The sequence below is a fragment of the Pelobates fuscus genome, chromosome 1 (genome assembly GCF_036172605.1).
Source record: "Pelobates fuscus isolate aPelFus1 chromosome 1, aPelFus1.pri, whole genome shotgun sequence".
Taxonomy (NCBI): Eukaryota; Metazoa; Chordata; class Amphibia; order Anura; family Pelobatidae; genus Pelobates; species Pelobates fuscus.
The window spans coordinates 406,153,499-406,181,237 of NC_086317.1; the positions used below are offsets into that span (position 1 = coordinate 406,153,499).

Below are 27,739 nucleotides of genomic sequence, written 5' to 3' on the forward strand. Positions count from 1 at the left end.
GAGGGAGGCTCAAAGACTGAAGTGTAACATAACTTCTTATTAGTACTGTTGTTCGTACACAGCCAAAAACCTTACATTGTATATAAACCTGGTGTTCAAGTGATGGGTTAAAATGGACTAATACTGCATGCTATAGGCAGGGGAACAAATGAAAATCACAAAAGCACAATTTACATTGTTAAGTAAAATGTACCTGTTGAGTGATTTGAGATATATTTGATGCTTGGAAAGCTGCTGCGGGAAATGATATAGTCTGTATGTTTTCTGAACTATTGCTGCTTTTCTTCGATATGTCTTCCATAATAAACTGGAGGTTGGAAACAAAAAATTAAGATTTATCAAATTCAGATTTAAAACATTTTTTAACCCCTTAAGGACTGAGCCAAATGTACACGTTTTGATCAAAATAAAACGTTAACAAAACTTTATATATATATATATATATATATATATATATATATATATATATATATATATATATATATATATATATATATATATATATATATATATATATATATATATGTCTGTTCACATTTTAACTGTGAAGGTCATAATATGGTTTGCTTTTACAGCAATAAAATACACATATTTGTATTCAGTGATGTCTCACATGTAAAACAGTACCCCCTATGTACAGGTTTTATGGTGTTTTAGGAAGTTACAGGGTCAAATATAGCATGTTACATTTTTCTGTTTTTTCACATTGAAATTCATCAGATTGGTTACGTTGCCTTTGAGACCGCATAGTAGCCCAGGAATGAGAATTACCCTCATGATGGCATACCATTTACAACAGTAGACAACCCAAGGTTGAAACACTAATATTTGTGTTCAGCGAAGTCTCCTGGATAAAACAGTACCCCCCCATGTACAGGTTTTATGGTGTATTGGAAAGTTACAGAGTTATCAGGCAGATCCCGTAAATTGTAATAAGGGACACTATAGTCACCAGAACAACTACAGCTTATTGCATTTGTTCTGGTGAGTAGAATCATTACCTTCAGGCTTTTTGCTGTAAGCACTGTCTTTTCAGAGAAAATGCAGTGTTTACATTACAGCCTAGTGATAACTTCGCTGGTCACTCCTCAGTTGTCTGTTAGAGATCCTTCCTGGGTCATGGCTGCCTAAAATGCATCCAAACATTCAGTAGCTCCTCCCCTCTGCATGCAGACACTAAACTTTCCTCATAGGCGATTAATTGATTCAATTCATCTCTATGAGGAGGTGCTGATTGGCCAGGGTTGTGTTTAAATTGTGCTGGCTCTGCCCCTGATCTGCCTCCTTGTCAGTCTCAGCCAATCATATGGGGAAGCATTGTGATTGGATCAGGCCACCACTTCTGATGATGTCAGAGGAAGTTCACAAGCAAAGGCAGCAGCTTCAGACTTGAATACAAGTAAGATTTTACTATCGTTAGAAGGGCAAAGGGGGCCAAGAGGGCTAGATAGTGGTTTTAACACTATAGGGTCAGGAATATTTGTTTGTGTTCCTAACCCTATAGTGCTCCTTTAATTATGTAAAAATATTACAGAAATATATATGTAGAATTAAAATTATATATATATATATATATATATATATATATATATATATATATATATAAAAATAATTTCGTTCTAAATGTATTTTGCCATCAATATATATGTATTAAAATTAAAATACAGTTAGAACGAAATTACACATTTAATTATTTTTAATTTTTAACATCCAAAACTTTTAATTTTTTACAGGCATTAGGGAGACTACCCGCCACAGGCACTTCCCCTGCTGGAACTGCTATGGACGGCTATTCCAACCATGTGACTGAGGTCCTTGCAAGGACCTCGCAATCACATGGCACAGGAGGGCCAGATCGGCTCAGGGGGACTCCCTGGGATGTCAGGTAATCCCCCCCCCCCCATCGCGTCATCGCCAGCGGGCAGGTAAGTGGGAAGGACGGTTTGGACGTGCTATGCCGCCCGCCGACGTTTAGAGCCGGGTCCCCAAGGACGGCATAGCACTCTGTTAATACAGACCGATTCTCTTAGTCAACATAATTGTATTACATTTTAAAAGTCAAGTGAAGTAAATGCTCACTGGGCAGTGTAAATGTACCGGCTAGGGCAAAAATCACTTTACTGTACTGAATTTGGGGTGTAGATGCTGTCCTAACAGCCATGCAACTAAACTGTATTGTTTATGGGAATTTACATTTTGCAAACTCCATACCAACTAGAGGTTGACAGATACTCACTAAAAACTGATTCAGTCATTGCAGGGCTTGACAAATTTGCTTGAAATCTAGGAGATCTAGGCCAGCAAAAAAAGTTAGGAGACAGATTTTTCAACGTTAAAAATACAGTTCTGAAAGGGACACTATAGTCACCAGAACCACTACAGCCTATATACTATCCCTGCACTCTTTTCAATGTAAACATTGACTTTTTAGACTAAAGGCAGGGTTTATATTGCGCTGACTGGTAACTCCTCAAGTGACATTCACTCAGATGGCCTCTAGAAGAGCTTCCTGGGTCGGTGCTGCACAGTGTGCACACCTATGTTAATGCTCCCCATAGGTGCCAGCCGCAGCATCACCAGCACAGCGTGGGAAAATGGTGAGTAAAAACACTATTCCTGTGATTGGAGGGGGTCAGGTCACCTAAACATACACACTCGCTGGCAGAGACACACTCTCGCTGGCAGACACACACTCGCTGGCAGACACACACTCGCTGGCAGACACACACTCGCTGGCAGACACACACTCGCTGGCAGACACACACTCGCTGGCAGACACACACTCGCTGGCAGACACACACTCGCTGGCAGACACACACTCGCTGGCAGACACACACTCGCTGGCAGACACACACTCGCTGGCAGACACACACTCGCTGGCAGACACACACTCGCTGGCAGACACACACTCGCTGGCAGACACACACTCGCTGGCAGACACACACTCGCTGGCAGACACACACTCGCTGGCAGACACACACTCGCTGGCAGACACACACTCGCTGGCAGACACACACTCGCTGGCAGACACACACTCGCTGGCAGACACACACTCGCTGGCAGACACACACTCGCTGGCAGACACACACTCGCTGGCAGACACACACTCGCTGGCAGACACACACTCGCTGGCAGACACACACTCGCTGGCAGACACACACTCGCTGGCAGACACACACTCGCTGGCAGACACACACTCGCTGGCAGACACACACTCGCTGGCAGACACACACTCGCTGGCAGACACACACTCGCTGGCAGACACACACTCGCTGGCAGACACACACTCGCTGGCAGACACACACTCGCTGGCAGACACACACTCGCTGGCAGACACACACTCGCTGGCAGACACACACTCGCTGGCAGACACACACTCGCTGGCAGACACACACTCGCTGGCAGACACACACTCGCTGGCAGACACACACTCGCTGGCAGACACACACTCGCTGGCAGACACACACTCGCTGGCAGACACACACTCGCTGGCAGACACACACTCGCTGGCAGACACACACTCGCTGGCAGACACACACTCGCTGGCAGACACACACTCGCTGGCAGACACACACTCGCTGGCAGACACACACTCGCTGGCAGACACACACTCGCTGGCAGACACACACTCGCTGGCAGACACACACTCGCTGGCAGACACACACTCGCTGGCAGACACACACTCACTGACAGACACACACTCACTGACAGACACACACTCACTGACAGACACACACTGCAACACTCACTCACAAATCTTTACTACTCGTCCGCCTGCCTGCCAGCCTCAGCCCTGCGTGAGCCGACTGTCCGCCTACAATCTCAAGCAGCGGGTCACCTCAAGGGCTGAAGAGGCTTACAAATCCCTTGGCGACCAGCAAATTTGTCGTGGCACCTGGGATTTGTCAAGCCCTGAGTTATTGACAAAATCAGCAGACAAAGAATGTTGATGCCAGATGCACCGGATAAGCGAATTGCAGTACGTTCGCAATGCTCCAGGGAGCTATAGTGCTAGGTCTAAAAAATAAATGCCATTAAAGGACCACTATAGTGCCAGGAAAACAAACTCGTTTTCCTGGCACTATAGGGTTATTCGGTCCCGCCCAGCCTCATGGCCCCCCTCCTGCTGGGCTGAAGGGAGACAGCCACTAGAGGCTGGATTAACACTCAGTGTAACATAGCAGTTTCTCTGAAACTGCTATGTTTTCAGCTGCAGGGTTAAAACTAGAGGGACCTGGCACTCAGACCACTTCATTGAGCTGAAGTGTTCTGGGTGCCTATAGTGGTCCTTTAAGTGTAACATATTCGAAACCTACAGGTAAGTAGGAATGCACAAGAATCCTACTTACCTGTAGGTTTCACTGTTTTTTGTGTTCTAGAGAGCACACTATTTAGTAAGTATGCTTTATATGTGCTTGTAGTTTTTGGTGTTTTCTTGTTTTATATTAGAAACCTAAACTAATAACAAAAACATTAATTAGAATAAAATTAAACAAACAAATTAAAAAAAGCGGGTATTAACCCCTTAAGACCGCAGCCAAATGTACAAGTTGTGATCCAAAAAAAACGTAAACAAAACCTGGCATTTGCGCTACATGTCTGTCCAACCGTAATTCACCTCTTTCATATTAAATGCACCCACACTTATTATATATCATTTTATTCAGGGGAAACAGGGCTTTCGTTTAACATCAAATATTTAAGTATGGAACATAATTTAATATGAAAAAAATATTACAAAAATGGGAGAAAATAAGATTTTTTTAAATTTTTTTAGTTCTACGTGACATTCTAACTGTGAATGTCATAATACTGTTTGCTTTTACTGCAATACAATACACATATTTGTATTCAGCGATGTCTCACGTGTAAAACAGTACCCGCTATGTACAGGTTTTATGGTGTTTTGGGAAGTTACAGGGTCCAATAAAGCATGTTATATATTTCAGTTTTTTCACATTGAAATTCGCCAGATTGGTTACGTTGCCTTTGAGACCATATGGTAGCCCAGAAATAAGAATTACCCCCATGATGGCATACCATTTGCAAAAGTAGACAACCCAAGGTATTACAAATGGAGTATGTCCAGTCTTTTTTAGTAGCCACTTGGTCAAACACACTGGCCAAAGTTAGTGTTAATATTTGAAAATGCAAAAAACTAATTTGAACGCAAATTTTGGCCAGTGTTTGTGACTAAGTGGCTACTAAAAAAAACTGAACATACCCTATTTGCAATACCCTGGGTTGTCTACTATTGCAAATGGTATACCATCATGGGGATAATTTTCATTCCTGGGCTACCATACGGTCTCAAAGGCAACCTGGCGAATTTTAATGCGAAAAAACTGAAACGCAAACCTTATATTTGACTCTGTAACTTTTGAAAACACCATAAAACCTGTACATGAGGGGTACTGTTATACTCAGAAGACTTCGCTGAACACAAATATTAGTGTTTCAAAACAGTAAAACGTATCACAACAATTATATCGTCAGTGTAAGTGCCATTTGTGTGTGAAAAATGCAAAAAATGTCACTGACGATATCGTCGTTGTAATGTATTTTACTGTTTTGAAACACTAATATTTGTGTTCAGCGAAGTCTTCCGAGTAAAACAGTACCCCCCATGTACAGGTTTTATGGTGTCTTGGAAAGTTACAGGGTTAAATATAGTGCTAGCAAATTAAATTCCCTATAGTTTCAGCATGGGTTGTCAGGCAGGTCCCGCTAATTGTAATTAATAAAATGACCTAATTATGTAAAATTATTACATAAATATATGCATAGAATTATTATATATATATAGGTGTGTGTATATATATATATATATATATATATATATATATATATATATATGTGTGTGCATATATATGTATATAATTTTTTTATTATTTTTATTTATATATAGGTATATATTTAGTTATATATACGTATATACTTATGTATATAGATATATATTATTTCGTTCTACATGTATTTTGATATCAATATATATATATTAATTTTAAAATACAGTTAGAACGAAATTTCGCATGTTTATATATTTTTTATCTGTTTATTTTGTATTATTTTTTAATTTTATTTTTTAACGTATTTATATATTTATTTTTTATTATATATAAATATATATAATAAAAATTATATATATATTTAATCAATATTATTGTACGTGTATTTTGATATTAATATATATATATATATATAATTATGTATATATTAATATTAAAATACATGTAGACAGTGTATGTATATTTATGTGTATATGTGTATATATATACTTAGATCATATATATAATAAATATATATATGATCTAAGTATATATAATCTTATTTTTACACTGTTTTAACGGATTTTATTTGAATTTCAGACAGCAGGGGGAGTACCTGTCATTACAGGCACTCCCCCTGCTGGCACTGCCTTGGACGGCTATGCCGTCCATGTGATCGCGGGGTCCTCGCAAGGACCTCGCGATCACATGGCCCTGGGGGGCCGAAGAGGACGGAGGGGGACTCCCTGGGCTCCCAGGTAAGTCCCCCATACCGCGATCGCCAGCGTTGGATCGCCGGCGACCGGGTAAGTACATAAGACCGCAGGACGTTCTATGCCGCCCTGCGGATTTTAGAGCCATCTAAATAAGGACGGCATAGAACGTCCTGCGGTCTTAAGGGGTTAACAGCAGCCTGGAGTTTTCAATTACATATACCCAAATTTGACCATGTCAACAACTCTGATTATGCACAATAGGCAACTTGATATTATCACAGGCTATAGACTGGAAACCGTAGACCACATGTATTTAAGACAATAAAATATGTGATAATATGATTGCAGCCATATACAGACTTTAAAGTCAACCAATCGAGCAGAATTAACAGTGTTATCCCGCTTTGCGTGGTGACGAGAAACCTGATGACCTTCAACAATCAAAGGAGGAGGCAGCTCTAGTGGTTGGTTGGCAGCTAACAGAAATATGTTTTTGACCAAATGTAATTTTATTTATTTTTTTCAGAAATCACGATATTTTGCATTATATGAGAAACGGAACAGACTATGTACCAAACCAATACATTAATATGTAGTTGTTGTGGACTTTGCCTTTAAATGTAATCCCTTAAAGGAACATTAAGCACCATAACCACTGCATACTCCATAAACCCTTGTTATGGAACTGGGAATTTGAAGCAATGACTCTCCGTTATGTGCTGTTTTCTAGCAGATTGACACAAACCAGTGGTCCCTTGGTGCTCAAATATGGTAACCACAACAGACTGCTGCGGTTATTATGCTTTGCATGTCTTTAGAGTGAATCAGTGATCAAAAAGACACGTTCATCTCCATTAACATACTTCTCCAAAGCCTTTTTTAAAAAAAAGGAGCCAGTGTTACATGCTTTGTCACATTCTGTAAATCAATTTACAAACTGAATGAAGCAAATCTGGTAGCAGTTACAGTTCAGCTGCTTTCACCTACTCTTCGGCTTTAACCCCTTCAGGACGGAGTCAATAGTGCACGTTCTGATCAAAACAAAACGCAAACAAAAACTGGAATTTGCGCTATATGTCTGTTCACCCGTAGTTCCCCTCTTTCAAATTATATGCACCCTCACTTATTATATATCATTTTGTTCAGGAGAAACAGGGCTTTAATCTATCATTAACTATTCATATATGGAACATAATTTATTATGAATAAAATAAAAAAAAAAGTGAGAAAATAAGATTTTTTTTTTACATTTGCATTTCCGTCTGACATTTTAACTGTGAATGTCATAACACTGTTAGGTTTTACTGCAAAAAAATGCACATATTTGTAATCAGCGATGTCTCACGAGTACAACAGTACCCCCCATTAACAGGTTTCATGTTGTTTTGGAAAGTTACAGGGTCAAATATAGAACATTCCATTTTCAAATTGAAATTTTCCATATTAGTAATGTTACCTTTGAGACGGTGTGGTAGCCCAGGAATGAGCATTACCCCCATAATGGCATAGCATTTGAAAAAGTAGACAGGCCAAGGTATTGAAAGTGGGGTATGTTTAGTCTTTTTTAGTAGCCACTTAGTCACAAACACTGGCCAAAGTTAGCATTCATATTTGTTTTTGTGTGAAAAAAGCAAAAAACTAATATTTGGCCAGTGTTTGTGACTAAGTGGCTACTAAGAAAGACTGGACATACCCCACTTGCAATACCTCGGGTTGTCTACTTTTGCAAATGGTATGCCATCATGGGGGTAATTCTCATGCCTGGGCTACCATACGCTCTCAAAGGCAACATAACCAATCTGGCAAATTTCAATGTGAAAAAAATGAAATGCAAGCCTTATATGTAACTCTCTAACTTTCCAAAACACCATAAAACCTGTACATGTGGGGTACTGTTATTCTCGGGAGACTTCACTAAACACAAATATTAGTGTTTTAAAACAGTAAAACATATTACAACAATAATATAGACCATAAAAGTGCCGTTCGCTTGTAAAAAAATGCGAATAACGTAACTTTTACTTAAAATATCATCGTTGTAATACAATTTACTAGTTTGAAACACTAATATTTGAGTTCAGCGAAGTCTCCCGAGTAAAACAGTACCCCCTATGTACAGGTTTTATGGTGTCTTGGAGAGTTACAGGGTCAAATATAGTGCTTGCAAATTAAATTCTCTGCACTTTTTCCCTGTGTTCTCAGGCATGTCAATCAAATTTTAATTAATGAATCAAATCACATAATTACGTTAAAAGATTATTTAAATATACACGTCGAATTTTAATATATATGCATTTATAGGTATTTAAATTCTACGTGTATACTAATGTAATCTTTTATGTATTTATCTATATATATATTTGCGGTTATTTATATTTTATATATATAGATAGATATATATATATATATATATATAGAATGTCATTCTAAGTGTATTCTGTTTCCAATATATATATATTAATAACAAAATACAGTTAGAATGAAATTACATATGCATATATAATTTATATTAAATTTTGTTTCAATATTTTATTTATTTATATTATTTTATTTATTTATACGTATTTATATATATATATGTACATCTATTATATATATATATATATATATATATATATATATATATATATATATATATATATATATATACACACATATTATACATATGTAACGTCATTCTAAGTGTATTTTAATATTAATATATGTACTTATATTAATATTAAAATACACTTTGTATGACGTTACATATATACACACACACACACACACACACACACACACACATATATATATATATATATATATATATAAATATATTTAATTTATTTTTAAACATGTTTATTTTTTTTACACCTCCTACCAGCAGGGGGACTGTGATATTTCAAACAGTCCCCCTGCTGGCAGATCCATAGCCAGCTATAGGGGGCCATGTGATCGCTCTTTGAGAGCGATCACATGGCCCCCGGGGGCCTCATTTGCCGGAAGGGGGCTGCCTGGGTTTTCAGGCAGCCCCCCAGAAGAGGATCGCGGCGGAGGTAAGTACACCTCTCTTCCTGGGGGCTTAAGCCGTTACGGCGTACCATGCCGTTGCAACAACTTTAAAGCGCATTTAATGTGTGACGGCATGGTACGTCGTAACGGCGTTAAGGGGTTAAAGTGTTGAACATATCTCATAACCTCTTGCTAAGCATGAAAACAATTGAAATATTACCGTATATACTCTAGTATAAGCAGAGTTTTTCAGCACATTTTTTGTGCTGAAAAACCCCAACTCGGCTTATACTCGAGTCAGTGTCTGTATTATGGCATTGCCATAATACAGACTGGGGGCTGTGGGGGCTGCAGAGCGTTTACTTACCTCTCCTGCAGCTCCTGTCAGCTCGCTCCTCCTCCGCGCCGGTCCGTTCAGCACCTCTGTCAGCTCCCAGTGTAAGTCTCGCGAGAGCCGCGGGGTCATAGTGCGGCCGCGAGACTTACACTGTGAGCTGAAAGGGGAGCTGACCAGACCAGCGCGGAGGAGGAGCGAGCTGACAGGAGCTGCAGGAGAGGTAAGTAAACTCTGCCAGCCCCCTCCTACACAGTGCCCATCCACTGGACCACCAGGGAGTGAGAGCCCCCCTCCCTGCCATGTATCAAGCAGGGACGAAAAAAAAAAAAAAAATATTAAAAATAATAAAATAAAAAATAAATAAATAATATAACAAAACAAATTTAAAATAATAATTAAAAATAATAATAAAAATGCCCACCCCCCACCAAGGCTCTGCAACACACAAAAACACACTGCATTCATACACACACTTACACTGCATTTATACACACTGCATTCATTATATACACACAGTGAAAATAAATATTCAATTAATATAATTTTTTTAGGATCTAATTTTATTTAAAAATTTACCAGTAGCTGCTGCATTTCCCACCCTAGTCTTATACTCGAGTCAATAAGTTTTCCCAGTTTTTTGGGGTAAAATTAAGGGCCTCTGCTTATATTCGGGGCGACTTATACTCGAGTATATACGGTAGGCTTTAATGACAGGTACAACTACTTCCTAGTAAGAAATAAAAAAAATAAAAAACACAGGAAGCAATTCCGCATTTTTCCCTCTCTTTTATTTATGTATTAGTTTAGTATATTTTATGCAATTAAAAACAGGACCAGCTCAAACCTGGAGCTGCCCTTTAAAATTCTCAGATACATTTCATCTGTATATTGCAGAAAAAAGAAAAATTACCACTTTTGCTGGTAAGGTTCTTGTCATCAAACTTGCGAAGAGTCTGTTTGGCACCCTTCACCCAGTTTGTGTCAAACAACCTGACAAAAAACAGAGCTCACTCTATTTTAGTACAGTTCATGGGCAAGTTTACTTTAACAGGATACAGTGATAGCATCAGAGGTGGGTTAGCCCTTAACTCAACCTATCATTGCTGCCAAAGATGAAGGGACATATGTGGAAGTTCCCATCCGCATTACTCAAGGCACAACAGATGGCCTATGCGTTCCATTAGAGATCCCCCCCCCCCCCCCCCCTTCTCAAATCAATTGAAAATGGTTTGGCACAGACTGTGATGACATCATAACCACTACAATGAAGTGTTGAATGCTTAGAGTGGGCCTCTAATATGTACTTTTAAGAGTTACTGAACCCTTTAACCTCCCCTAAAGCCTGAATCACAAAAAGGCATTTACCTGCAATAAAGTGTCAGGCAAAGCTCTCTACAACAAATATAATCCCTGCCCTCACACATTACAATCAAATGCTTCTGATACAAAAGCATTTGATTGGACTGCCTTTGGCACAGGGTGCATGCGCATGCTCAGAGCCAAAAAGGGGAACTGACAATGCCTACATGTATATGTGTTAGGTGACATTTTGATTCATGCAAATATTTATGGTATATAAAAACAAATTTTCTGCTAAAAAAAAAACAAAAAAAAAAAACGACAATTCAACTTCGCATGAACACATGAAATAAACAATAATGCACATTGTATTACAGAAGTGCAGCTTCAAACATTTACACAGCGCACTGATCTAAGGTGATTAAAATATTATTTTACGTGAAATCGCTATAACAATAAATGTATTTTCTGTGTTTCATATGAATTAGCAGTAGTGAACCAAGGCAATACAAAGTAGTGAACCAAGGCAATATCGGCAACCAGGACTTTACATTTTTAAAATACTATATTTTTATTTATTTTATAGATTGTATTAATAAATATATCAGATTTTACACCAAGTCCATTGAAGCCTCAAGTACCTTCATTGGAGAAAGTGCCATACCCTTAGAGTGGCACAAAGCCTACTACCCTCAGATCCAGGACCATTATAGTGCCAGGAAAACAAACCTGTTTTCCTGGCTCTTCAGTGCCCTGAGGATGCCCCCACCCTCAGAGTCCCACTCCCGCCGGGCTGAAGGGGGAGGAAGGGGTTTAAACACTCACCTTTCTCAAGCGCCGGGCTCCCTCGGCGCTGGGGGCTCTCCTCCCTCTTCTGATGTCATCAGCTGAATGTGCATGCACGGCAAGAGCCGTGCGCATTCAGCTAGTCCATAGGAAAGCATTCTCAATGCTTTCCTATGAACGCTGGCGTCTTCTTAATTTGAAAATCACAGTGAGAAGCGCGGAAGTGCCTCTAGCGGCTTTCAATGAGACAGCCACTAGAGGATTGATTAAACCTAAAGTAAACATAGCATGCTATGTTTACAGGTGCAGGGTTAACCCTAGATGGACCTGGCCTATAGTGGTCCTTTAAGGCTCTGAAAAAAGTGAGCTTAATACCTATTCACATTTTATCCAAGATACCTTTAAAAATATTTATACTACACATTGGATGTTCCCAATGTTTTTATTTTCCTGGAGGAAAAATTTAAGCAGGAAATAGTGGTGGGATGCTGCCATAGAAAGCATACCAGTCCAGTTTACAGAGCCAATAATATAGGCACTTGAGAATTTGAGTGATCCATTGTTCTACTTCACATAAATTGCACAGTATTTTACAATCTGCACTTTATTATATTTTTATTATCTTTTATATCTGCATTCAACGTATACGATTCAATCAAGACAATCATACGTGTGTGTGTGTGTTTATATCTCGAAGGAGAGCTCTCACTGCACTTTTCAACCAAATTCAAATATTTGGGGCGGAGCCTAGCAGCGCAACGGAGTAGTCGCACTTCCACATCGCTCCGGCAGCTTATCTCTCTAATTAGAGAATAGCGACAGCATCATACCACCAAAACAGACACCGGAGGCAGATCCGTTTGCAAAACGTTACACTGCAGCGGCCGATCCCTTTTTTCCTCGCCCCGGGCAAAAAAAACGCAGCCGAGTCCCAAAGGCCTACCGCGTGAGAGACCAAGCCCTCGCGTACCAAGGTGGCTATCCGACGTGGAGTGATTTCGACCTGTCCACACTGCTACCCACCACACAACAGGCGGGAGACATGGGGAGGAAATCCCAAAAGCAGCCGGCGACCGACGCCAAGACACAGCGTGACATCAGCCTAATGCTGCAGCCTCAAACGCCAGCTCCAGCCTCACAGGAACCCTCACGCTCGAGGGACACATCACTCTCATGGTCTGGCGGTGGGGCCTCCCCTCAGAACCCAGCACCAGCCTCTGGGAGCACCTCACACACACATGAAACAGCTCCTGCAACTAAACAGGAGATAAAAGACATGCTCACCAGCCTCCAACACAACCTCCAGAGAATGTGGGAGGCAGACCTGGTGGTGCTCACCACGGAGGTACAGGCCGTCACTGCACGTACCCAAGCCACAGAAGAGGAGGTGCTCGACATTAAACAAGGTCTGAAAGTGCTGGGCGAACAAGTACAGCAATTACATGCATCACAGGCAGAAACAAACAGGCAAGTGAATATTTTAGATGACAGGGGGCGAAGGAAGAATATAAAGATACGGGGGGTCCTGGAAACAATCCCACTAGACGAGCTACCACACTTTATACGGAGACTGGCGGCCTCCCTCCTGCCGGCAAAACAAGCCAAATACTTTACCTTCGACGGGGTGTACAGGATCGCCAAGTCCCCCCAGGCCCCAGCATCAGCGCCCCGGGACATCATCCTGTGATGCCAATCGATCACGGACAAGATGGGACTCTTACAGGCACTGAAGGGACAGTCACCTTACCATTTTGAACAATGCCAACTCTCTCTCTTCCAAGACCTCAGCAGAACCACCCTGTTATGGAGGAAATCCATGCAACCCCTTACGAAAATCCTACAAAATTAAGGAATATCCTACAGATGGGCGACACCGCAATCAATTTGGGTCACTAAAGATGAAAAATCATATAAGGCCACAGACCCAGCCGAAATCCCGGCCCTGCTGAAGGCATTGGAATATCTCCCAGCAAAGCACCACTAATCAAGGACTACCACACACTTCCGCACGAGCGGCCAAAGCCAAACCCACACCTGAGTCAAGGAGGGATAAGAGGCTTACCTGAACTCACTCAAGGAAAGAAGCACACAAAGTTATAGTTTATGTTTTAACTATGTTTTAAGGTTCGCATATACATTGCCACTCACACTCTCTCTGTTAGGCCCACACCACAAGGCGGCAGCTCCGCGATCCGACTACACATCCCCCCCCCCCCCCCCCCCCCGAGTGCTCCAGGGTTAAGGAGCACGGTCAACCACGGAGCGCTACACCCCGCACCGGGAGCCTGACACATAACCAAAGCACGCAGCCACTCTAGGCGGATCCCAACGACTACATAGACACCCATACTCCGACCTACAACGCAACCCCATATAGAAGATGACCTTTTAGCCAGGCAGAAAAACACCTCGAACCGGCCTCACCAACTGGGGGACGTGAAAGACCCTACCGCCATAAAGCAACGAGGGTCTGCTAGACCACTATGACAGGACACCACACATTAAATCAACCATACACCCAACAGCATACGGGGCGACCAACATTCAGAATAACAACCCAGGGCCCCACACCACCAACACCAGGTGGTGGGACAGATGGCCCATAGGCCTCAAACCAAAAAGTCACCACGTCCCTACAACAATAGCATTGCCATTTCTGGCCTGGCATTTACCAGTTATAACGGAGGCAACTCGATATAACACACTAGACCACAATATAAAATACTGTGCATTGTTACTTTCAGTTTACTTAACAACTTGTTCCATAATCTGGTACTTCTAATGAAAAGTGTGCAAAGTCTCTTATTGCCATACCAATGTTATGCTATGTTTATATACCTGCCTACAACTGCTGTTGTGGCAGTGTAGGCATCTTTGTTCTCTCTAAGCACAAATAAAATAAAGATTGACAAAAAAAAAAAAATCAAATATTTATTGTGAATACAGTCACACACACATATACACACTGTTATCCCAGTGTTACAGTCCCTTTGTACGGCCAAAGGCTGCCGCCGCTAGATCCCCAGAACTACAAATCACATGATGCTTTGCCATGACCATTGCAGCAAGGTATCTAAAATTTGGCCAGCTCTGAATGAAATAATAGTACATATCGCTGGCAGTTTGCACATTAGAAGCAGACTGTTTATCCAGGGGCGGGACTGGGAATGAGAGGGAAACAGAACAAGAAGTTGTTTAAAATGTCCCCTGCCCCCAGGATGAGATATATCCACTGCCCCCAGGAAGACACCGTTACCCCCCTCCCCAGGAAGACACCGTTACCCCCCTCCCCAGGAAGACACCGTTACCCCCCTCCCCAGGAAGACACCGTTACCCCCCTCCCCAGGAAGACACCGTTACCCCCCTCCCCAGGAAGACACCGTTACCCCCCTCCCCAGGAAGACACCGTTACCCCCCTCCCCAGGAAGACACCGTTACCCCCCTCCCCAGGAAGACACCGTTACCCCCCTCCCCAGGAAGACACCGTTACCCCCCTCCCCAGGAAGACACCGTTACCCCCCTCCCCAGGAAGACACCGTTACCCCCCTCCCCAGGAAGACACCGTTACCCCCCTCCCCAGGAAGACACCGTTACCCCCCTCCCCAGGAAGACACCGTTACCCCCCTCCCCAGGAAGACACCGTTACCCCCCTCCCCAGGAAGACACCGTTACCCCCCTCCCCAGGAAGACACCGTTACCCCCCTCCCCAGGAAGACACCGTTACCCCCCTCCCCAGGAAGACACCGTTACCCCCCTCCCCAGGAAGACACCGTTACCCCCCTCCCCAGGAAGACACCGTTACCCCCCTCCCCAGGAAGACACCGTTACCCCCCTCCCCAGGAAGACACCGTTACCCCCCTCCCCAGGATGACACCGTTACCCCCCTCCCCAGGATGACACCGTTACCCCCCTCCCCAGGATGACACCGTTACCCCCCTCCCCAGGATGACACCGTTACCCCCCTCCCCAGGATGACACCGTTACCCCCCTCCCCAGGATGACACCGTTACCCCCCTCCCCAGGATGACACCGTTACCCCCCTCCCCAGGATGACACCGTTACCCCCCTCCCCAGGATGACACCGTTACCCCCCTCCCCAGGATGACACCGTTACCCCCCTCCCCAGGATGACACCGTTACCCCCCTCCCCAGGATGACACCGTTACCCCCCTCCCCAGGATGACACCGTTACCCCCTTCCCCAGGATGACACCGTTACCCCCTTCCCCAGGATGACACCGTTACCCCCTTCCCCAGGATGACACCGTTACCCCCTTCCCCAGGATGACACCGTTACCCCCTTCCCCAGGATGACACCGTTACCCCCTTCCCCAGGATGACACCGTTACCCCCTTCCCCAGGATGACACCGTTACCCCCTTCCCCAGGATGACACCATTGCCCCCAGGATGACACCATTACCCCCCTCCCCAGGATGACACCATTGCCCCCAGGATGACACCATTACCCCCCCAGGATGACATCATTAACCCCTCCATGAAACTATTACCCCCCCCCCCCCCATGATGACATCATTAACCTCCCCACCATGACACTATTACCCCCAGGAGGAGGTATATATCCCCTGTCCCCGGAGTGGCCGGTGTGTGTTCCCCTGTCTCTGCTCCTCCTCCAGGCCGGCTGTTTGGCTGGAATTACCTGCGTCCTGTGAACTCACAGCTCGGGGACGAGCTGCAGCCAATCACCGGTGTGAACGTCTCGGGTCCCCACGGGGGAGCCGCCTCCCGGCCCGAGTCACAGGAAGAAGCACCGCGCACACCGTCACCGCTCGATCCTCCGAGTCCCCGCCGCACGGAGCCCGCTCCTCAGCTCGGGGGGGACACACTGGGAACACGTCCGGCTAGGCCCTGCTGCCTGACGTCAGCGTGCTCCGTGACGTCACTGGCATGGTGACGTGCTGCGGTGGAATGGCGGGAGGGCAGTTCCCCTTCCGCCGAGAGATCCGGATGAGGAGAGGAGGATGGGGGTTGGGGATGGCGGCGGTGTGCATCGCCTTGCTGTCCAGCCATGGCTCCCCCGGGCCGATCCGGGACCGTGGGTGTGCGCGCTCGCTGTGACAGACCGTTTAGAGCCCGGACATGGCGGAATGTGACCGAATACGCGTCATTTTAGCGTCAATCACCCAGATTGGCTGAGAGCGCAGCGCCACCTGGCGGACACACACGGCATGGCCGCCTCCGTCAGCGCACAGTCACAGTGACCTCAGACTACGGCGATAAACACAGCGCCCGATTCACTAAACGGCGCACAGTGCGGGCGGAGCGGGACAGTCACTGTGTGATATACAGCCAGACCGCAATGACAGCCCCCAGGAGCCCCTCAGAGGGAGCGGCCACTAACCAGGAATTTTAATATCAATCCTGTGTTTATCATATCTGTGAGGTGTGAAAATCAAATTTACAAATCCACACCCCCTTATCCTGCCACTGGGGGCCTGCCATGCTGAATGATGTATGTTACAGGCGTGTCCGCAATCAGGGGCGCGGATAGCGTGTTAAAATTAGTGCACTGATATATATATATATATTATTTTTTTTTCCAGACTCGGAATACAGATTTGTAACCCTAACACTATAGTGCCCTCTTTTCCCATCCCTTGCGACCCCCTAATGGCTGATTCCAGCACCAATGGACCATCTCCTCAAACGTCATCTGACAGGGCACCCGAATGTGCACGCACTTTAGGCCCTCCACCTAGGAAAGGATTGACTCAATGCTCTCTTATGGGAATATCACAGACCCTGGCTCTAGCGTCGTTTAAAGGACTTAGAGTCTAATAGAATCCCGATATTGCTTTTAGTAACTGTCTAATATAAAGCCACTGGAGGCGGTCTTATTCCTGCAATGTAATCATTGCAGTTTTTCAAATGTTTTACATTGCAGGACTACGTAGGAGAGGGACACTGCACCCAGACCACTTCAAAGAGCTGAAGTGGTCTGGGTGCCTATAGTGTTAATATGGAGGAAATATTGACCCTATAAACGTTTTGTTTTGTTTGTTTTTTACTATTTTATGTGGCAGCTGACTAGTATGCACACTGCCTCACACAGTGTTATCGCTCACTCTATACTTGAAAACCTAATTTAGGTAATCACTCTCAATCTGAAGTAAAACACTTATAAATGCGCATTCCTGGAAATACTTCCAAGTAAAACAGACCACCATAAGTGTAGTACTCAAATAATCATGAAAAGTCTTGCTGCGGGGTCCAATAAATCTTGGGTGATGATATTTCCTGTCCGGTTCTTGTCTTCCCTCCCACGGCCGATTGCGTGCTCCAGCACGCCAGACACTCCCCCTTCGCTCCTGCTTGCCTTGAGCAGAGAAGAGCAGGGCTGAAACTGGAGGACGAGCGGCTCATCTTAAAGTACCACTATAGCAGTGATGGCGAACCTTTTTGAGCCCGAGTGCCCAAACTGCAATACATGCCAACTTTTTTTCCCTCAAAGTGCCAACACGACAATTAAACCTGAATACTGAGGTTTACGTTTAGAAAAAACTACTCGTACAGTTAACAACTTTTGTTTTAAAAGAAGAACACAACATAGAGTTAAATTATACAAATTTTAAATAATGATATAAATTAAGCTTATATTAGTATCTCCAACAAATGCAATACATACACACAGACTGCTGAACACATTCACACACCGAGACATAGACAGACTGCTAAATACACACACAGTCCGCTAAATACACGCACACTGCTGAGTACGCAGTCTGCTGAATACACGCACGCAGTCTGCTGAATACACACACACACACACACACTGCTGAATACATAAAGACTGCTGAACACACACATATACTGCATTGAGGGGTGCAGTGTATGTGTCTGTGTGTAATGTTGTGTGTGGGGGGTTGGGGTGCTGTGTGTGGGGGGTTGGGGTGCTGTGTGTGTTTGGGGGAAAGGGTGCTGGGGGGGGAAGGGTGCTGTGTGGGGGGGGAAAGGGTGCTGTGTGGGGGGGGAAAGGGTGCTGTGTGGGGGGGGAAAGGGTGCTGTGTGGGGGGGGAAAGGGTGCTGTGTGTGGGGGGAGGAAAGGGTGCTGTGTGTGGGGGGAGGAAAGGGTGCTGTGTGTGGGGGGAGGAAAGGGTGCTGTGTGGGGGGGGGAGGAGGAAAGGGTGCTGTGTGTGGGGGGAGGAAAGGGTGCTGTGTGTGGGGGGAGGAAAGGGTGCTGTGTGTGGGGGGAGGAAAGGGTGCTGTGTGTGGGGGGAGGAAAGGGTGCTGTGTGTGGGGGGAGGAAAGGGTGCTGTGTGTGGGGGGAGGAAAGGGTGCTGTGTGTGGGGAGGAAAGGGTGCTGTGTGTGGGGGGAGGAAAGGGTGCTGTGTGTGGGGGGAGGAAAGGGTGCTGTGTGTGGGGGGAGGAAAGGGTGCTGTGTGTGGGGGGGCTGCTGTGTGTGGGGCTGCTGTGTGTAGGGGTGCTGTGGGTAGGGCTGCTGTGGGTAGGGGGTGGGGGTGCTGTGGGTAGGGCTGCTGTGGGTAGGGGATAGGGGTGCTGTGGGTGCGGGGGTAGGGGTGCTGTGGGTAGGGGTGCTGGGGGTAGGGGTGCTGTGGGTAAGTGGGGTAGGGGTGATGGGGGTAGGGGTGCTGTGGGTAAGTGGGGTAGGGGTGCTGGGGGTAGTGGTGCTGTGGGTAAGGGGGTAGGGGTGCTGTGGGTAAGGGGGAGTAGGGGTGCTGGGGGTAAGGGAGGTAGGGGTGCTGTGGGTAGTGGGAATAGGGGTGCTGGGGGTAGGGATGCTGTGGGTAAGGGGGGTATGGGTGCTGTGGGTAGTGGGAGTAGGGGTGCTGGGGGTAGGGGTGCTGGGGGTAGTGGGAGTAGGGGTGCTGTGGGTAGTGGAAGTAGGGGTGCTGTGGGTAAGTGGGGTAGGGGTGCTGGGGGTAGTGGTGCTGTGGGTAAGGGGGTAGGGGTGCTGGGGGTAGGGATGCTGTGGGTAAGGGGGGTATGGGTGCTGTGGGTAGTGGAAGTAGGGGTGCTGGGGGTAAGGGGGTAGGGGTGCTGTGGGTAAGGGGGTAGGGGTGCTGGGGGTAAGGGAGGTAGGGGTGCTGTGGGTAGTGGGAGTAGGGGTGCTGGGGGTAGGGATGCTGTGGGTAAGGGGGGTATGGGTGCTGTGGGTAGTGGGAGTAGGGGTGCTGTGGGTAAGGGTGCTGTGGGTAGTGGGAGTAGGGGTGCTGGGGGTAGGGATGCTGTGGGTAAGGGGGGTATGGGTGCTGTGGGTAGTGGAAGTAGGGGTGCTGGGGGTAGGGGTGCTGTGGGTAGTGGGGGTAGGGGTGCTGGGGGTAGTGGGAGTAGGGGTGCTGTGGGTAGTGGGAGTAGGGGTGCTGGGGGTAGGGATGCTGTGGGTAAGTGGGGTAGGGGTGCTGGGGGTAGTGGTGCTGTGGGTAAGGGGGTAGGGATGCTGTGGGTAAGGGGGGTATGGGTGCTGTGGGTAAGTGGGGTAGGGGTGCTGGGGGTAGTGGTGCTGTGGGTAAGGGGGTAGGGGTGCTGGGGGTAGGGATGCTGTGGGTAAGGGGGTATGGGTGCTGTGGGTAGTGGAAGTAGGAGTGCTGGGGGTAGGGGTAGTGGGAGTAGGGGTGCTGGGGGTAGGGGGGTATGGGTGCTGTGGGTAGTGGAAGTAGGGGTGCTGGGGGTAAGGGGGTAGGGGTGCTGTGGGTAAGGGGGTAGGGGTGCTGGGGGTAAGGGAGGTAGGGGTGCTGTGGGTAGTGGGAGTAGGGGTGCTGGGGGTAGGGATGCTGTGGGTAAGTGGGGTAGGGGTGCTGGGGGTAGTGGTGCTGTGGGTAAGGGGGTAGGGGTGCTGGGGGTAGGGATGCTGTGGGTAAGGGGGGTATGGGTGCTGGGGGTAAGGGGGTAGGGGTGCTGGGGGTAAGGGAGGTAGGGGTGCTGTGGGTAGTGGGAGTAGGGGTGCTGGGGGTAGGGATGCTGTGGGTAAGGGGGGTATGGGTGCTGTGGGTAGTCGGAGTAGGGGTGCTGGGAGTAGGGATGCTGTGGGTAAGGGTGCTGTGGGTAGTGGGAGTAGGGGTGCTGGGGGTAGGGATGCTGTGGGTAAGGGGGGTATGGGTGCTGTGGGTAGTGGAAGTAGGGGTGCTGGGGGTAGGGGTGCTGTGGGTAGTGGGAGTAGGGGTGCTGGGGGTAGGGGTGCTGTGGGTAGTGGGAGTAGGGGTGCTGGGGGTAGGGGTGCTGTGGGTAGTGGGAGTAGGGGTGCTGGGAGTAGTGGGAGTAGGGGTGCTGGGGGTAGGGGTGCTATGGTAGGGGTCTGTTGGTAAGGGGAGTAGGGGGTGCTGTAGGTAAGGGGGGTAGGTAATTAAATCAGTATCCCCCCCTTCCCTTCTTGTTACCTTTGGTGAAGGGGAGGGGGGGAACACGGCCATCCCTGGTGGTCCGGTGGTGTTATGCAGGACAGGACAGGTCCTGCAGCTCTCCTGTCCTCCCGCGCGATGCTGTGTGGAGCGTTGCCATGGTAACGCGCGGCAACGGTCCACACGGCTCGAGGGAGGACAGGAGAGCTGCTTCCTCGATCCCTCCCCCCTGCTTCCGGTCCTGCCGACACGGAAGCAGAGTAGGCGCCTGCCGTTTCGGGCAGGCAGGCGCCTACTCTGCAGTGATGGCAAACCTATGGCCGCGTGCCCACAGAGAGGGCCCGGCGTGCCACCTGTGGCACGCGTGCCATAGGTTCGCCATCACTGCACTATAGGCACCCAGACCACTTCAGCTTAATGAAGTGGTCTGGGTGCCAGGTCCATCTAGGATTAACCCTTTCTGCTGTAAACATAGCAGTTTCAGAGAAACTGCTATGTTTACTTTAGGGTTAATCCAGCTTCTAGTGGCTCTCATTGACAGCCGCTAGAGGCGCTTCCGCGCTTCTCACTGTGATTTTCAAATTGAGAAGACGCCAGCGTCCATAGGAAAGCATTGAGAATGCTTTCCTATGAGACTGGCTGAATGCGCGTGCAGCTCTTGCCGCGCATGCGCATTCAGCCGATGACGGGGAAAGGAGGAGGAGAGTCCCCGGCACTGAAAAGTAAGTGTTTAACCCCTTCCTCTCCATCCAGCCCAGCAGGAGTGAGACCCTGAGGGTGGGGGCACCCTCAGGGCACTATAGTGCCAGGAAAAAGAGTGTTTTGCTGGCACTATAGTGGTCCTTTAAGGTAGTGGAAGAGGGGCTTGAGGGACCTTCCTGTGAAGTCTGCTTAATTGAGGAGAGAGGCAGTGTATTTATTTTAGAGAGGGGGCACTGTATTAATATGGGGGAGGAAGGGCCAGTGTATTAAATTGGAGGAGGGAATAGGGCAGTGTGTTAAAGTGGTGGGTGGGGGGGACAGTGTTTTAATTTGGAGGAGGGAGGGCAGTGTATTAAATTAGAGTGCTGGGAGGAGGGGCAGTATATTAGATTAAGGGGGGTGTATTAGATTGGGTGGGGGGGCAATGTGTTGACAGTGTATTAGAATGGGGGGAGGGGGCAATGTATTAGATTGGGCCTGAATGGAGCCACTGAACGCTCCTCATGGAGATGCTGATTGGCCATGCAGCTTTTTACCACACATGCATACTAACCTCCCAATGCTTTTTCAGCCAAAGTGAAGAACACACTCATAGGACTTCAAAATCAACAATATAACGTCATTCGCATTTTACAGCTGTGCAACACCATACATTCACCATTTCAGTCCCATTAACAAACTTTTCTTAATATGTCATGGTAGTTGGACTGAAACATTGGTTATATTAAAATGCATGTCTCCATATAATAAATGTGTTCTTTTGTTTACTTTAAAGCCCTACGAGCGTGAGGATGTCCAGTGTGTTAGGCAATTTTTTTATACAATACTAAATAAATTCTATCAAAACTCACGTTTTTGTTTTTTTGCGGCTCAACTGAACTTAAAGGGAAACTTCAGTGCCAGGAAAACGCCGCTGTCTCCTCCTCTGCGCCGCTCCTCCTCTGTATTGCGTTGGCCGGTGGGCGAGAATTTCAATGCTGAATTTCAATGCTTTCCTATGGGGATTTGAGCGACGCTGGAGGTCCTCACATAGCGTGAGGACGTCCAGTGACGCTCTAGCACAGGTTTCCTGTGCTATGAAGGAGGAAGTGACCTCTAGTGGCTGTCTAGTAGACAGCCACTAGAGGTGGAGTTAACCCTGCAAGGTAATTATTGCAGTTTATAGAAAGGTTAAGAGTAGTGGAAGTTGGCACCCAGACCACTCGAATGGGCAGAAGTGGTCTGGGTGCCTGGAGTGTCCCTTTAAACCTTGTTTATTTAACCCGTTTTAGCCTTTGAGTTTGACATGCTTGCTGTACGGTAATGATAATTGATACCTGAAAACATATTACATCAAGGGGAAGAAATGTATTGGGTAACCATGTTTGGCACCCTTTGGCTAACCAATTTGTAAAGATAAAGCATAAGTATTAACTACAACTGATTTCCTATTGTTGGTGCATGCAACTTTACTCCTAAAAAGATAAAATGTCAATATTCTCCAAGTTAATGGTTTTCAGAGTGGCCTAAAACGTGAAATCGAATTTGAGTTCATATGAATTCCCAACAATTACCACTTTAGTAAATAATCCTGATAGATCTATAGCACAGTGGGCTAACATCGGCATATTACAGATCCCCTTGATGCCTAGTCAGCCTTAGAGGTTTAAAGTTACCTATCATTTCTCTAACATTTAGTCTATTTCAATAAAACTATATTGTGATTTCTTTACAAAAGTTAGACTTCCATAACTGTAGGCAAGTTTGCATTATTACAAATCCATGACTAACACAGAATTGACTATGCTTAATAAAACTGAAATAAAATCTAAACAGTGTTATTATATGTAATAATTGTTAAATGTTATAGACACATTCAATGCACACTAAAATATTTACTGCAGACGTGTTTACTTCTTCTAAAAAATATTTTTATTGAACATATACTGATCAGCCACAATATTAAAATCACCTGCCTAATATCGTATAGGTCTCCCTCATGCTGCCAAAACAGCTCTGATGCGTCGAGGCATGGAATCCATTGACCTCTGAACGTGTCCTATGGTATCTCGCACCAATATATTAGCAGCAGATCCTTTAAGTCCTGCAAGTTGCCAGGAGGTACCTCCATGGATCAGATGTATTGACCCTGCCACTGGTAACTCAATTGTTCTTCCTTGCACCACTTTTGGTAAGTAATAATTGCTGCGTATTAGAAACACCCCACAAGACTTGCCATTTTGGAGATGCTCTGACTAAGTATTCTAGCCATCTTTATTTGGCCCTTGTCAATGTCATTTTTTTTTTTGCTTGCCCATTTTTCCTGCTTCCAGCACATGAAATTCAATAACTGACTGTTAGTGTTCACTTGCAGAGTAATATATTCCATCCCTTGACGTGTACCACTGTAACAATATATTCAATGTTATTCATTTCACCGTTCAGAGGTTTTAACATTGTGGCTGATCAGTGTAAGTTTGATGTCAGTAAAAACTACACAAACGTTCAATTAAAATGTGATTTAGAATATGACAATACAATGGAGACAATTTAACTGATTTCAGCATGGCAGTATTAACTCATGGGCTAATTGATCTGAAGAAGCTCGATGCCCATGTAATAGGGCAGTTCGAAAAAAGGGTCCAGTCCTTTTAAAATATCACCTGCAAGTACTGCTGGGAGGAAGTGATAGCCAGTCACTTCCTCCCGGCTCACTTTTCACGGGAGGGAGGACAGACAGGCTGTGAAGAGGGAGAGCTACACCGACTCCCATCAGCCTCAGCCACGCTCCTGCAACGAAAATGTAAGAAACAGGCTGAAGCAGGTGGCTGAAAAATTAGCTGTGTTTGTGTGTCTGTATATATGTATATGTCTGTATGTATGTCTATATGTATGTGTGTGTGTTTGTGTATGTCCTTATGCATATGTATGTTAGTGTTACTCCATACAAAAACATGCTTAAGTTCAAATACAATGTATGCAGGGCCAGCACTTCCTATAAGGCGAACTAGGGCGCCATATAGGAGGGGGCGCCCTGCACACTCATTGCCGGCCCTAATGCTGCAGCCACCTGAGCGCTCTATAGAGAGCCTCAGGCGGCTGCAGCACTGCCTCTCTCCTCACCTCCCCTCCCCTTCCCTGTAGCATGGCCGAGCTCCTCTCCGGTCCCTGGTACAGGAACATCCGTTTCCTGTACCCGGCCGGACTGATAGGAAGTTCACACTGAGTGAGCACTTCCTATCAGTCCGGCTGGGTACGGGAAACAGAAACTCCTGTACCGCGGATCGGGGAAGAGCTCGGCCACGCTACAGGGAAGGGGAGGTGAGGAGAACAAACGGGGTTGGTGAGGAGAAGTGGGGAGAACAAACAATGGGGGGTGAGGAGAACAAACAAGGGGGGTTGAGGAGAACAAGCAAGGGGGGGTGGTGAGGAGAACAAGCAAGGGGGCGGTGGTGAGGAGAACACACAAGGGGGCGGTGGTGAGGAGAACACACAAGGGGGCGGTGGTGAGGAGAACACACAAGGGGGCGGTGGTGAGGAGAACACACAAGGGGGCGGTGGTGAGGAGAACACACAAGGGGGCGGTGGTGAGGAGAACACACAAGGGGGCGGTGGTGAGGAGAACACACAAGGGGGCGGTGGTGAGGAGAACACACAAGGGGGCGGTGGTGAGGAGAACACACAAGGGGGCGGTGGTGAGGAGAACACAGGGTGGGAGGAGAATCCACTAAGGGAGGGGGAGGTGAGGAGAGCGTGGGGGGGGGGGAGTGAGGAGACTGGTGGGTGTGTGAGAGAGGGAGGGGGTGGTGAAGAGACCACTAGGGGAGGGGGGTGAGGAGAGACCTCTAAGGGAGGGAGGGGGGTGAGAAGAGCCCACTAGGGGAGGGTGGAGGGGAGGAGAGACCACTAATTGAAGGAAGGGGGGGGGGAGAAGAGACCACTAATGGAAAGGGGGGCAGAGGAGAGCAGAGACAAGAGACCACTAATGGAAAGTCAGGGAGAAAAGGAGAGACCACTAAGGGAGGGAAGGGGGGGGGAGTAGAGATCACAAAGGGACAGGGGAAGAGAAGAGAGACCACTAAGGGGCAGAGGAGAGCTCTAAAGGATGGAAGGAAGATCTCTATAGGACAGGGAGCTCTTTCACACTACGCACACACAATGCATCCCTACACACATAGAAACACACAATGCATCCATTACACACACACACACACACACACACAATGCAACCCTTACACACAAAGACAATGCATCCTTTGCACACATACACAGAAACACACAATGTATCCCTTACACACTGCTTCTCTTACACACACACACACATAAACACAATGCATCTCTTACACACGTAATGCACCCCTTACAGATACACACACTGCATCCCTTACATACACAGAAACACACCTTGCATCCCTTATGCATACAAACACAGATTCACACAATGCATCCCTTACACACAACCAGAAACACACAATACATCCTTTATACACAAACACACACTGCTTTCTATCCCTTACACAAAAACACACTGCTTCCAGTGCACACAAACACACTGCATCACAAACTGGTATCCCTAAACACTCCATTCCATAAGCACACACATTAGATCCTCTACAATAACACAACACATAACACATCCCCTACACACTCCACTCCCTGTGAGTGAACTCATGGGTGGAACATGTAGGTGGACTTATGGGCATACTCACCGTCAGGCCCTGGGGCCCAGACCTTGAGCTGTGTAAGGGGCCCCCAAAAAATGAAGCTGCTTCCCGTTCTCCCAGAACATTGAATTTTGTGACCACAGTTACAAACAGCCTCCAGCGATCCTGTTCTACACCAGACCAGTGGAGCCAAACTGTAGCCAGAGCCCATCACCATCCTCATCTGGTTGTAAATAGGCAATCTAGTATATCATTAGTGAGAAATAATAATCTCTAATTTACCTCACATTACAGGGACACTATAGTCCCCAGAACCACTCCAGCTTAATAAAGTGGTTCTGGTGTCTATGTAAACATGTTAATGTAAACATACAAAATGTCCTTACCCAACAAAGCATCCCCACAAACCATACATTTGTGGGCAGCTTACCCCTAAGCTCCCCACTGTCCAAAAAGCACCTGGATCAAAGGTACCATGCTAAGTGACAGTATTTTAATGTTCCACCAGGTCACAGCAATCTGCCAATCCGACTCAAAGAGACCTAGGACAGGTTTCATAGTCTATGGGGTGTAAGTTGGCCTCCAAGCCCCTTAACGAGCCAGGGGCACATGGGCTTCCATCACACTCACGACCACCACTTTTTTTCTCTGTCCCAGACTGCATACTAAGCTTCTGCTTGCTAGTAAGAAGGAAAAGAGAGAAGTGGACAATTAATTGCTGAGAGACACCAGGAAACTGTACCCAGAAAGTGTAGCGTTCACGCCAAGCTCAGGTTTTTCAGTATAAAGAAACAATGTTTGCAATTTGTTGTACTTGTTCCAATATTGACTAATATATACAGTGGGACCTCCGTTTACGAATTTAATGTGTTCTCCTGGACATTTCTTATTGCGAAAAATTTGTAAACCGAAACGCGGTTTCCCATAGGAATGCATTGAAAACCAATTAATCCGTTCTGGAGGTAAGAAGAAAAGTCAAAATGAGCTGACATGGAAACCAACCCACAATGCAGAACACACAATAAAAGGCATGCAAACGACAAAGCTCAGCTCCCTACCTTTTCACAGCTTGAGAAATGCACCAAAAAGTCCCAAAACAACTTCAAACAATTTCCAGAATGGCTCCAAACCTCGATGCAAAAGCCGCTCCAACACCTCCGCACTCGACAAGGCGAGGCTCCGG

The 27,739-nt window shown here is 46.3% G+C and overlaps 1 protein-coding gene across 1 annotated transcript in view; it reads right to left on the reverse strand.

Annotated features, from left to right (window-relative positions):
• LOC134569221 (cyclic AMP-dependent transcription factor ATF-1-like) overlaps positions 1-16,941 on the reverse strand; it is a 34,089-nt gene extending 17,148 nt beyond the window's left edge. The window contains exons 1-2 of the mRNA XM_063428139.1: positions 16,555-16,941; positions 194-307 (exon numbers count right to left, since the gene is read on the reverse strand). Of these exons, the coding sequence (XP_063284209.1) occupies positions 194-301 (108 nt within the window). The 5' untranslated portion in view covers positions 302-307; positions 16,555-16,941. The remainder of the gene's footprint in view (positions 1-193; positions 308-16,554) is intronic.
• Between the last annotated feature and the right edge of the window lie 10,798 nt (positions 16,942-27,739).